This window comes from Typopeltis vanoorti, chromosome 12 (assembly GCF_054136105.1).
Source record: "Typopeltis vanoorti isolate ZY-2024b chromosome 12, IOZ_Tvanoo_1.0, whole genome shotgun sequence".
NCBI classification, from domain to species: domain Eukaryota; kingdom Metazoa; phylum Arthropoda; class Arachnida; order Uropygi; family Thelyphonidae; genus Typopeltis; species Typopeltis vanoorti.
In genome coordinates this window covers 131,796,560-131,810,172 of record NC_143560.1, presented here as the reverse complement: position 1 = coordinate 131,810,172, position 13,613 = coordinate 131,796,560, and the positions used below count along the sequence as shown (strand labels likewise).

The 13,613-nt window shown below is 38.8% G+C and overlaps 1 protein-coding gene across 1 annotated transcript in view; it reads right to left on the bottom strand.

Annotated features, from left to right (window-relative positions):
• Positions 1-13,613, bottom strand: part of LOC150101230 (MAM and LDL-receptor class A domain-containing protein 2-like) — a 1,363,156-nt gene that overhangs the window by 690,204 nt on the left and 659,339 nt on the right. The window contains exon 25 of the mRNA XM_090402193.1: positions 2,651-2,882. Coding sequence (XP_090258319.1) covers positions 2,651-2,882 — 232 coding nt within the window. The remainder of the gene's footprint in view (positions 1-2,650; positions 2,883-13,613) is intronic.

The following is a 13,613-nucleotide window of genomic DNA, read 5'->3' as shown; positions in this document are numbered from 1 at the left end:
GCTTTCTTGAGAATAGAAATATCAAGAAGGGAAGGAGACTGCTATTGATGATAGCAAGTGAATTATATCAGCACAAAGTGGAGAAGGCAGATGGAAATAGTGGCACTGGTTTTGAGTCAATGTGGTGTGAGGTGGAGGTTGACAGGAAGAAATATTTAGTCAGATCCTTCTATAGACCAGAGAACATTTAGAATGGTTATAAAGAAATGTACAGGTCAAAATTCAAGTATCCCTGTTTAAGGCCATGTGGAGAGACACCCATTGTTCCAAATGGTACAACATATTGCAGGAATACATTGCGCATCATTCAGAACTTTTCTGTATGATGTACCAAATGTAATATAATAATTTTTCTGTGTGTAAGAAGGATAAAAGCAACAACAGCATAAATAACACATTTTTATTCACTTCAATTATGCATTCATGGGCTGTACCATTCAAATGTTCTATGGCAGAATGCAGCTGTTTGGGACTGATGTTGTGCACATGCTGCATTATGCTGTCTTTCAGTGGTGACAAGTCATAAGCACATCGATGCTATGTGGCATGAATTAAACATCTGTCATTGTGTGGGTTTGCAGCAAGATAAGCAAATTTTGTATTTAAATATGTTGCAATATTGTCTAAATTGATGATCAAGTGGTACTGTGAGATATTAGAGTGTGGAACTTGGTCTTTGGATAAATTTATTAGATGATATTATCAGAAATTCATTGTTTTTGTTGACACACTGATACAACATGGAAGTAAAAGGCACAAGGGAAGAGAAGAAATGTGGGTATGTAGTACATGCAATATTCGGATGGACTGTGGGGCTTGCTTAAACATGAGTTTAAATAGTTTAAATATGAGTAAGGATCATGGTATCATAATTGACACAACCTATTGTGTCAATTATGATAGCACAGAATAAAAAAAAAAAAAGCTAAATTGATGATAAAGTAGGTGATCACTTATATGATGTTAAACAACAGAGTGAAATTAACAATAAATTGGGCAATTAATAACACTGAAAAACAGAGTGCATTTAACAGTGATCCTGGTGATTGTGGTCTGGAAGGTAAGATCAATTAGACTGAATTAAGAAGAGTAGAACAAAGAATACTAAAAGAAAAGAGGAAAACAGGAGGTAGAATGAAAAGACCAGCATCATTACTGGGAAGTTCCCCACTTCGATGAACAGATGCTCCATTTGGAGGGTGCAAATAAATGGGACATCAGTTTAATTCAGCTAAGTGTAAGGTTTGGAAATTTGGGATCCACAAATGGGAGTCTTCATACTCACTCAGTGAAGTTTTATTGGAATAAGTGGGGAAGTAAGGGATCTTGTGGTGATTTTAGATAGAAGATTGTAGATTGAAAGTTTAAAGGACATGTTGCAGAAGGGGCGTGAAGACAACTCAAAGAACTGCTACAATATTGGAAAGGACATTGACCACGAGAGATAAAAGAGTAGTGGTCACATAGTATAAAGTTTTGATCTGTGTTTAAATATCAATGGTATTTGAATTTAATGAAATAATCTAGGAGTGGGTTTAGCGATGGTTAATGAAAATAATATCAGAATTTCACCATGTTGGTTATTTGGATAGACTGAAGGTGCATAAACTACAGAGCTAGATCATCAGAAGCTGAAGGATATGATTGAGACACTTGAGCTGTTGAATGGTTATTATCAGATTGACACTGGGAAGAATTTACAAAGGGTAGAACTAAAGAAACAAACAAGACAGGGGGCCATGTGTGGAAGTTGTAAAAGGAAGTATAAGTGGGTCAGAAGTAATTTTTTTCATGAAGGGTGGTAAGTACATGTACTGCACTTCCTGAGAAGATGGTAAAAGCAAAGTGTGGATAAGTTTAAGGAGTGATATTATAAATTTGTGTTGTGTAGCATTGACTTCTCATGATGAGTCTTGTTAGTCTATGGAGGCCAGAAAAAAAAAAAAAAACATTTAGTATGGTAAAGTGGAAGTTCATGTCCTTTGGCATGAAAGATTACATATCGTGTTTCACATTGATGGTAATTGGAATGTAAGAAATTGATGAAGTTAAAGATTTGGGAGTGATGAAAGAGTTTAAGTTCAGCATGCACATTGCAAAATATGAAGCTGGATACATTGACAAATAGATATAGAGGTTGTTATCAACCATTATAAGTATACACATCTCAATTATTGTGTGCAGATTTGGTCTTCTGGGTTTCTTTGGGAGAAGGAGGAAGCTGAGAGAATCCACAGATAAGTGATCAAGCTGGTGACAGGTCAGTAGAATACTCCTCTGAGGACAGACTACATGTGTGTGTGAGTTGCAAAGTTTGAATAACAAGCAGAAAATATAGCAGAAAGCAAAAGCAGAAAAGATACACGAAGAAGAAATAAAATTTACTAAAGGGGTTCTATAAGATTGGTAAAAAAAAGAAATCTTTCATGATGAGTAGGGAAAGAACTATGGCTATCCATTTGGAAATGGAGTGTGAGTGTGTTACTAGAGGTGTTTGTAGGCATCCTGGCAGTAAATGAGTATAACAAGAAGTGTGATTGGTATTGTGTGAATAATGGTGTGATTCTCCTCTAATAAGTCTTTTGACTCAGTGAATAAACTTGTATATAACAATAATGATGACAATTTATTTCAGATATTTTATACTAACCTTCTGAAGTCTGCAGAGTGTGATCAAAATCTGGACCGGTTCCATTAGTTGGTGTTGGTCCTGAGTTTCTTATCCACTTCAAGTCAGTTCCATCTTCTCTATTATTCCAAGTACATAAATTCCGTTCAAAATTACAACTTCCTGGTAATGGGCATGCTTCTTCATTTAATATTACTTCATCCAAAGCTATGTAACCTTCATTCCCTCGTGCTGTGATTCCTTCAAACACAATCTGAAAAAGTATTAATAATACAATAATGTAAAATTTTGTAAATTATTGTTTACATCACTGGATGAAAGACATGCAAAATTACAGTGGATAAAATCCTTTCCTTTAGTATGAGACAGTGATCGAATTCTCATTTGACAAATTAAGGAGACTACAACCACATTAAAAATAATTACTTTAACTTCCTGATGTTTTAACCTTCATATTAAGGTCATCATCTGGAGTATACACATATATATGCAGAGAAAAGCTACATTGCACTTTAATCAGTATGCCTAAGAGACAACAATTTGATCTGTTATTCTACTGGCCTCACCTCTAGTGAAAAAAAAAAAAAAAAAAAAAAAAAAAAAAACTACATCAAAGCTATATTCTATTTCTAACAATATTATTATTATCCAGGCCTCCATGGAGTCAAAAGACTCATCGTGGGAGGTCGTTTTTAGGACACACAAAGTTTATCATACCACTCCGTGAACCCACTGACTGCTCCCGCTCCAACCACCCTCTCAGGCAACACATTCCAAGCTTCAATCACCCTCCACGCAAAGAAATCACTCCTCACCCTCTTGTGCACAGTCTCCTTTCGTAACTTCCATGGATGGCCACTTGTCATTGCTCCTTCCTGCTGTTCCACCACGTGAAAGAACTCTCCAATGTCTGCCCTGTAACTGCCTCTCAACAGTTTAAAAGTCTCAATCATATTCTCCACATTCCCTGAGTTGATCCTCATAACTCATATTGTACAGTCCTGAAACCATCTTTGTTATCTGCTCCTGTATCCTTTCCACAATCAATTTATCCCCTTCAAATCCTGGGAACCAAATCTGAAAACAATAGTCTAAGTATGGTCTGATCAGAGTCTTATACAACGGAATTATAACTCTTTTATCTCTGGAGGTCAGCATCCTTCTCAGTATTGTAGCAATCCTCTGAGTTACAATCACCACCTTTGCAATATGCTCCCTGAATTTCAGTTTTCTATCAATCATCACCCCCAGATCTCGTCTCCCCTACCTCTTCCAGTGCAGCTCCTCCAATCAAGTATGCATCCTCCCATCGATGGATCCCAAACCTCAAGACTTTACATTTTGCTGCAATGAACCAAACTCCCATTCATTTGCCCATCTGTTTAGTTTATTCAAATCATATTGCAGAGCTGCCATATCGGCACTATTACTAATAACCCTTCCCAGCTTCACATCATCCACAAACAACTGAGTGTCACCTTCAATCCATTGGACAATATCATCGATATAAAGGTTGAATAATACAGGTCCCAGTAGTGAGCCTTGTGGAACCCAATTTTGTAACCTTCTGCTTCCTTGATATTGACCAACCATAAACAACTCTCTGATACCAATCAGTCAGCCAATCCAGAATCCATTGGACTAACTCGACATTTAAACCCATGTGCTGCAACTTAAATATAAGCTTATCATGTGGTAAGCTTATATTTAAGCTTGCCACATGATAAGCTCAAAAGCCATTGCAAAATCCAAAAAAATGGCAGTATATGCCATTCCCTCATCAACTGCTCTTGTCACTTTATTATAAAAGGTAATCATATTACTAAAGCAAGAGCACCTCTTAACAAATCCATGTTGATTCTCACAGATAACATTACCCTCATCTGCCCCAACGCTGTATATAGTCCGTCACTAATTTCTCCAAGACCCTAACAACTACTGATGACACACAAACAGCCTTCTAATTAGACACTTTCAGTCTGCTACCACCCTCATGCAGCAGCACTATCTTACCTTCCTTCCATTCCCTGGGTACCTTTCCCGCAGCCAGATTTTATTGAAAAGCCAGGTCAATGGAGCTGTCAGTTCTTTAGCTCATTCTCTCAAAATCTGTGGTGAAATACCATCCAGTCCAACAGCTTTACTGGTATCCAGAGTGCTCAGTATTTGGAACACACTCTCCTTTTGCATCTCTAAACCCTGAACCTGCTCTATCCCTCTAGTATTAAAATATCATCCAGCATGAAATACTCCAATAAAGTGCTCATTGAACAACTCCACTATGTCCTCTGCATCAGTCACGCTATTCCCATTTTTATCCCACAATGTCATTCTTCCACAATCGTTTCTCCGCCTACTGGCCACATAGCTAAAAAATTCCCTAGGATTTTCTTTGGATCTTAGTGCCAATTTCTTCTCATATTCCAGTTTTGCCTTCCTCACCATTCTGGTCACTCTCCTGGCCTGCGTCTTATATTCTTTGTGTATCTGTCCTCCACCCCCTCTCCTTATATCTCTTCCACAATCTCTTTTTCATCTGCAGTTCCTGTTTGATATTGTTTGTCATCCACTTTACACCAAATTGTGTCCGCTTCTTCACCCTTGCTGCTATTATTGCTGCTAACAAATATTCTTTCACAATTTCCCAAGCAACAATGATATCCTGGCCTTCTAATTCTGTCCCTAGTTGATACCTAAGTCTATTATAATCACCCGCCTTATAATTCCACATACGTTCCCTTTTCTTTGATACACCTACATGTCTATTCATCTTCCAAGTCAAAACCACATGGTCACTCTCTCCAACTGGTGGGAGAGAGGACATTATTATTATTATTTGACACCTCCAGGAAGTCCAAAGACTCATCGAAGGATGAGTCCTTGGATGCACCTGCTCTACAACTTTGTCTCCACCACTCAATCCACCAACTGACCAGAACTACACCAACGCCATCTACTGCCAACCACATCACTACTATTTCCACAGACAATCAAAAACATCCATGCCCACATCGGGATTCAAACCCACAGCCCTTTGGCTGGAGAGCGGATATGCTAACCACTCCGCCAGCCAGGCTGGCATATTATCAGCTCTTCTGATGCTATGACCAAATCCCAAACTCTTGAACCGCTTGTTCTCTCTATTACATGCTGCTGAAGACATCTGTCCCTCAAGAATTCCAGAAATTCTATCCCCTTCTTACTACTTGCATTTTCCTCTTCTCGTCTTATACTGCTATTGTTAAAATCTCCCATAACAATCATACTTCTTGCACTTGCCAAGCTCAACTGTCTAAACATCTCCTGGTCCCCACCCTCTGTGCTCCTTGGTTTATAGCAACACCCCACTAAATATCCTGTCTTGGCTACTTCTACTTCACACCATATGCTTTCAAAACCATTTGTGTCACTGCCTTCCAAAGCCTCCACTCTTAGAAGACATAAGTCATCACTTATCATAAGCAGTACTCCACCACTACGTTTTCCTTTCCTATCCTGCCGAAAAATGCTGTGCCCTAGCACTTCAATTATGGTTATTATATCATCTTCCGTCCACCATGTCTCAGAGATCCCAATAATCTTTGGCCAGGTTGATGCTATCAGCGCCACCAATTCATCTCCTTTATTTCAGATAATCCTGACATTAGTATAGAGCATAAAAATGGCACTGCTTCTATATCTATCACTGTCCCCTCTCAACCATCCCCCTGGGCTTAATGTTACCTGAATGTCATCCCACTTTCCCCAAGCACCCATTCCCACAAGAGGCCACCCCTGCTACTATCCACCCTGGGAATTCTAGTTTCCCTGGATTGACACACTGACTCGTTCAGAAAACAGCAATCTTTCCAGATGCCTTCGTCCTTCCTCATTCAAATGCAAGCAGTCTCTAGCATACAGTTCCCTTCTGTCCTCAAATGCCCTCCAAGCATCCCCATATTCCAATCCTCTCTTCTTACACATTCTAGCTATTATTCGATTCAGTATTGCTGCTCTTCTTCTCAGCTCGTCACTATCATACCTGGGCAACACACACACACACACACACACGCACACACACACACACACACACACACACACACACAATCTTTCCTCTCTGTGTTTTCTTTTGCACAACTTCAAGGAAGATTCTCAGATCTCTCGTTGCCCAATTTACACTCTCAACACACACACACACACACACACACACACACACACACACACACACACACACACACACACACACACAATCTTTCCTCTCTGTGTTTTCTTTTGCACAACTTCAAGGAAGATTCTCAGATCTCTCGTTGCCCAATTTACACTCTCAACACACACACACACACACACACACACACACACACACACACACACACACACACACACAATCTTTCCTCTCTGTGTTTTCTTTTGCACAACTTCAAGGAAGATTCTCAGATCTCTCGTTGCCCAATTTACACTCTCAAGTCATTGGTGCCCATCATCACAATCATTTCATCCATCCTTTCACTCCTCTTAATTGCCATAGCCACATTTTCTATCATCCCTCCAGGCAAACACACCTCTTGCATTCTATCTTGCACACCAGAGATCATCGAGTCTCCATACCTCACATCTCTAGCCAATCTGTTCCTTGATTGCTCACCTGCATCCCTCTCTCTCTCTCTCCTCTAACCCTATCTCTCTGTGTACCCCTACTTACCCGATTCCAGCACTCCCTCGCATTCTTCTCATTTCCTCTCTCTGACTGTTTCCATTCTCCCCTCCTCTATCATTCCCATAACTCTCTCTCACTCCCTCTCTTCTACTGTTTCCATTCTCTCCTCTTGTATCATTCCCATACATCTCTCTCTCATTCCCTCTCCTCTTCTAGTATTCCCATACCTCTCTCTCATTCCCTCTCTCCTACTGTTTCTATTCTCTCTTAGCATCCCCATACCTCTCTCCTCTACTTTTTCCATTCTCTCCTCTTCTATCATTCCCATACGTCTCTCTCATTCCCTCTCCTCTTCTAGCATTCCCATACCTTTCTCTCATTCCCTCTCTCCTACTGTTTCTATTCTCTCTTCTAGCATTCCCATTCCTCTCTCTCCTACTGTTTCCATTCTCTCCTTTTCTAGCATTCCCAAAACTCTCTCTCTCTCTCTCTCCCCTACTCTGATTCGCTTTGCATTTATCTCTTCCATTCTCCTAATCTCATCTTTCACACTTCTTATCTCATTCACAAGACATTCCACCTCCTCTTTCAGCTCATCTATCTCTCTCTGCAAGTCGATCACTCTTAATCTAAATTCATTCTCCTAAAAAAACCATCTCTGAAACTTTCACAGTCACTCACGTCTTCCACACTATCGACTGTTATATTCTCATTCATATTTTTTTCTTCATTCTCTCCTATCACACTACTCATCTTCCGATATTCATTTCCCATTCCTGGAGCAACTAGGTCAGTTATTGATATATCTAATTCATTTATTTCCTCTCACTGCCTTCATTTTGCGCACATATACACTCCCCCCCCTCTCTCACCAGCCACATATCCAACTCCCGAGACGCATACATGCTGCAAGCACCGCATGCCACAAAGTCCCTTATTATATTACTTATAATAGAGTTCTTAAATGGCAGAGGACTTGGTGACTCACCATTTGCGATTGCAGCTGAAACAAAATTCTAAAGCAGAACCACTAAACAACACTTGTGTTACTCAAAAAAATGGAGCACAATTCACAAATTATAAAAGAACAAATTCATATAGATAGTTTTATGACAGCAAAAGTGGTGTACTAATTTAACATGAGAGCTGTTATATTAGAGTTAATATCCTGGATTACTTAGAGTCCTATTTATAAGTAACTCTGAAATGAAAAGGTTATGTGGATAGAATATGTACCTTCCATGTTATTGCAATTTTTTAGACCCTCATTATTGTAAGGTGGTTGATAAGAATTTCACAGGCCTCCTTCAATTTATGTTTGTACCACATTTTGGTGTGATGTAAACAGGTGCCTTTTCAGTCATTTCTATGTAGAGTAGTCAGGGTATGAGCAGAAAGGCTGGATTTACCATAGTTATTAAATTTAAATTTAATGTGCTGTTTATGTTCCTTTTTTTGGATAGGAATTGTGTGTCCTGTTTCATCTACGTAGAACAAATTGCATTTACAATGAATATGGTATACTCAAGAGTGTACCAGTGGAGAAAGTGGATCCTTGAATGAGTTGAATAAGTTCTTTAATTTTCCAGGAGATTTAAAGGCGGCATTAAGATTGTATTTCTGTAGTATTTTGCTTTTTTTTTTTAATTTGATATCCCTTTAATGTGTAGAATGGTTACAGTTTTATTTTAATCTAGTTTATTTTTATTTTTAAGTGAGGTCTTGTGAAGAATTTTGTTAATAGTGTTTTGACTGCAGCTATTTTTTAGGAAGGTATTACTGGTAACTTTTAATTCATCTTTAAGTGCTTGTTCACTGGAGCAAATCTTCAAAGCCCTGTTTTCTAGTGTGCTAATGGCACCTAGTTTTTGTGTTGGGTTGTGGTAAGGATTTATGTGTATATATTGGCCAGTATGTGTAAGTTCCAATAAACAGTGAAGGAAAGACTGCTGGAAGGAAGACGTTACAAGTGTATCTAGAAAAGGTGTTACAAGTGTATCTAGAAAAGGAAGTGTGTTCTGACTTTCAATCTCAGTTGTGAATTGTATGCATTTGAGTTGTCTGTTCTGTTTAGATGGCTGAGGGAAGTGTCTAATGTCTGACAGCCATGGGACCAGATAGCAAAAACATTATCAATGTATCTAAGCCAGACTTTGGGTTTTAAAGTAAAGGAATCTAGAGCATATTGCTCAAAAGTTTCCATATAAAAGTTGGCAATTTGGGGAGATAACAGTGAGCCCATGGCTGTGGGTTCTTTTTTGTAGGTAGAAAGCATTTTGCTACGCAAAATAGCCAGAACATAGTCATTCTGGCTACATGTGTAAAGAGCACTGTGATATTGGGCAAGAATTTGTCCTGTAAAAGAAGAATTGTGACATCAATTAGGACATTTGTGAAATCAAAGTTCATCTGACTAATAAATCACTAATAATAAAAACTGACTAATAAATCACTAATAATAAAAACTGACTAATAAATCACTTTTTTCCAGTGTGATGTCTTTAATTTTGTTTACAAAGTGTTGTGTGTTTTTAGTGTAGGAAGGAGAAATGATCTACCAACTCCCTGAGTGTTGATGATAGTTTCTTGGCTAGATGATAATTGGGACTGTCTATACCTTCAACTATTGGCTGGAGCAGTATGTTCTGCTTGTGAATCTTGCGTAAACTACAAATTCTTGGGGAACAAATGTAGTGCATAAGTAGTTTTTTAACTGTATCCTCAAGTCAAGATGACCAATTTAAGTCATTTTTCCATTTTCTTTTTTATCCAATTAGTTGGGTTATAGCTGATAGTCTGAGACTAATCGATTAATTTTTCCAAGTATTTTGGTTTAAAATAACAATGGCACTGCCTTTATCAGCTCTAGTGATTATGATGTCCTGATTTGATTTTAAATATTTCATAATCTTAAGCTTATTTCAATATGGTATATAAAATATAATTTGTTAATAGGACAGATTGAGAGAATGTAAGTTGCAGAGCCTCGTGAATAGGAGGAAGAGGGGGGGGTGATATGATTGAGACATATAAACTGGTCAGGGGTTGTTATCAGATAGACATGGAAGAGATTTTTCATAGAATTGGAGAGGGGAGTAGAACAAGAGGCCATTGCTGGAAAATGTATGACAAGGGTGTGAGCAAAGGAGTGAGAAGCAAGTTCTTTGCACAGAGGGTGGTTGGTGAGTGGAATGCATTGCCTGAGGGTGTTGTGGATGTGGACACATTGAATCAGTTTAAGATGCAGTCGGATGAGCATTGTATGCAATAGTGAGTACCTCCTGCGATGAGTCTCTGACTCCATGGAGGTTGGATGTTGATAATATAAATAATAATAATAATAGTCCTAGGTGCCATAGCAAAGTTTAAGCCTTTACTAAGTAGCCAGAGTTCACCGTTGTTCAGAGCGTGGTTAGAGAGGTTGATAACATGACTGTTCATTGTAGGCAGTTGGCAGCTCCTGTTATCACTTAATTCTGTTTGGTTGTTGTTATCCTTTCTTGATAATAGTTGGCCATTATTGTTATTACTGGCTTGTGCCTGGCTGTTTCCATTCAATCAGGAGAAATTTGAATTTGTCTATTGGTCACCTGAACCTTGTTGATCTTTAAGTCTATGAAATGTGGCTATAAGTTTTACTTTCTTTGTTTCAAGGATATGTTATTACTATTACTATTATTACGGGCAACTCCAGGGAGTCATTAGACTCATCGAGGGAGGCCCCAAATCAGATTCATCACAACCATTTGACATTCATACAGTACCTATCATACCTCGCCTTAAACTCATTCACTGTCACAGCATCCACCACAGACTCAGGGAGTGCATTCCACTCATTCACTACTCTAAAAGTAAAGAGCCCAGCTCTAACACCTTTACTAACCACACTTTTGCCCAGTTTCCATGGATGTCCCCTAGTCCTCCCACAACCAGCCCTGTTCACAAAAATATCTTCTGAATTAATTTTATAGAAACCCTTCAGTAATTTGAATGTCTCAATCATATCTCCCCTCCTCCGCCTATCAACCAATTTTTGCAACCCACAAATCCTCAACCTGTTCTCATACGGTTCATTCCACAGACCTGCTATCATCTTGGTCACTCGCCTCTGGATCCTCTCCACCTCCTCCCCATCAAGAGGAAACCTAGGTGACCAAATCTGAGCACAGTAGTCTAGATGGGGTCTTATCAAGGCTCGATACAGAGGAACAATAACCTGCTTGTCTCTGCTTGTCAACGTATTCTTCACCAACCAAGTGATTTGATGAGCTGATTTGGCCACTTTTGCAATGTGTCCCCTAAATTTCAATTCCTTATCTACCAACACTCCTAAATCTCGTGCCTCATCAATTTCCTGGAGCACGGTTCCACCAATGCTGTAAACTGCCTCCAATCTTTTCACCCCAAAATGCATAACCTTACATTTTGCCACATTAAACTGACATCCATTCTCCTTAGCCCAGACCTCCAATCTATCCAAATCATCCTGCAAAAATTTGACGTCATCTGCATTCACTATTGCCCTACCCAACTTCGCATCATCCGCAAACAAATGAACTGTTCCTCTCAGATCCTTTCCTATATCATTTATGAACAAATTAAACAGCAGTGGTCCAAGAACAGATCCTTGTGGCACACCACTAGTCACAGGCCGTCTTGTGGACTCTACTCCTGAGTAAACCACTCTCTGATATCTCTCCGTCAACCACCCTCCTGTCCATCTCACCAACCCTATGTCCATCCCCATATGCCCCAATTTACTGATTAGAATTCCATGTGGTATCCTGTCAAAGGCCTTGGCAAGGTCCAGTAGAATCACCGTAAACCCATTACCCTTATCCAGTTCAGCCGTCACTGTGTTATAATATGTGAGCAAGTTACTGAGGCATGACCTATCCTTCACAAAACCATGCTGTCCCCGATACAGTATCCCATTTTCTTCTATCCAATCTTGTATTTTCCTCTTGACTATTTTCTCTAAGACCTTGATAATGATTCCTGTTATGCTGATTGGCCGGTAATTTTCAACAGCAGTCTTGGAACCACCTTTGTGCAGTGGAACTATTTTCCCCTCTTTCCACCCCCTTGGGACTGACCCAGTCCTCAGGCTCAAATTAAACAAAATGGTCAAGGGCACTGACCATTTTGTGGCACTGACCATGTTAGTGGAGTTGTCAGTAATCCTCTCATGGATATCCCAAATATCTCATTTCAAACAAACTAAAAGTTCAGATTTAAAATTTTGAACCTGATTTTGATCAAATGCTAAGTTTTTGTGAGTAGTTTGAATCTATACTCTGAGCATTGCTTTCTCCATACATTCTTACATACTTATACATATTTCCATACATACTTTCTCCATGTATTCTTAGTACCTTTGCCAAGGTGAATAAATTTAATCCAACTGTATATATATATTTAAATTAGGCTGACTTCTGAGAGCAGCTGCAGATTCCAAAAATAGTCTTTCTAATCTAAATTTACTGCAGCGAGCATGGTAGTCTTTTTCCAACGGATTCTATGAGACATATCAGCATAGCATGCAAGGCCAAACTGACCATATTGATGACTGCAGATGAATTTTTTGTGTTATACCATGCAGATGTTGGCAGATCTTTTGTCTGTCCATAGTAGGACAACTTGGAGGAACCGGATAATTTATATTATTATTATGTGACACCTCCAAGGAGTCCAAAGACTCATCAAGAGAGAGGGCACCCACTCTAAAGGAGTTAATCTTTAGTAAAACATAAGAGTAGCAAAATTTCAGTGATGCTTTAAAACCATGCAGAGATTGTATTTCTTTAAAACTCTGGCTATTGTTTCTGAAGTTCCTCAGACAAAGGGATGATGACAGCATTACTAAAATCTTTCTGAAGAGAAAGCTGAGGATTGGGGGAAGAGTTGATTATTTTTTGATACTGTGGGAATCAAAGCCATTGGCTATAGTTTTCACTTCAGCAGTAATCAATAATTTAACGTAAATGTTACATTAAGGCAATAAATCCAGAGTACTGCAGTCCTAATTATCATGTATAATGACCTCTTAGTACAAAAGGTTATGTGGGTAGAATATGTGCCATCAATATTCTTCAGATTTTCACACCACCATTATTGTCGAGATTAGGATGGTTGATTAGAATTTCACAGGCCTCCATAAACATGCACTTATATCAAGTTTTGAAGTGATGTATTGAACTAGTGGTTTTCAGGTCAATTCTATGTAGAGTATCCAAGGCATGATAATGAAATCCAGATTTATCATGGTTATTAAATTAAATGTGTTGTTTATATTCCTTTTTTTCTGAATAGGAATTGTGGTCCAGTTTCAACTGTATTAGGCAGGTTACA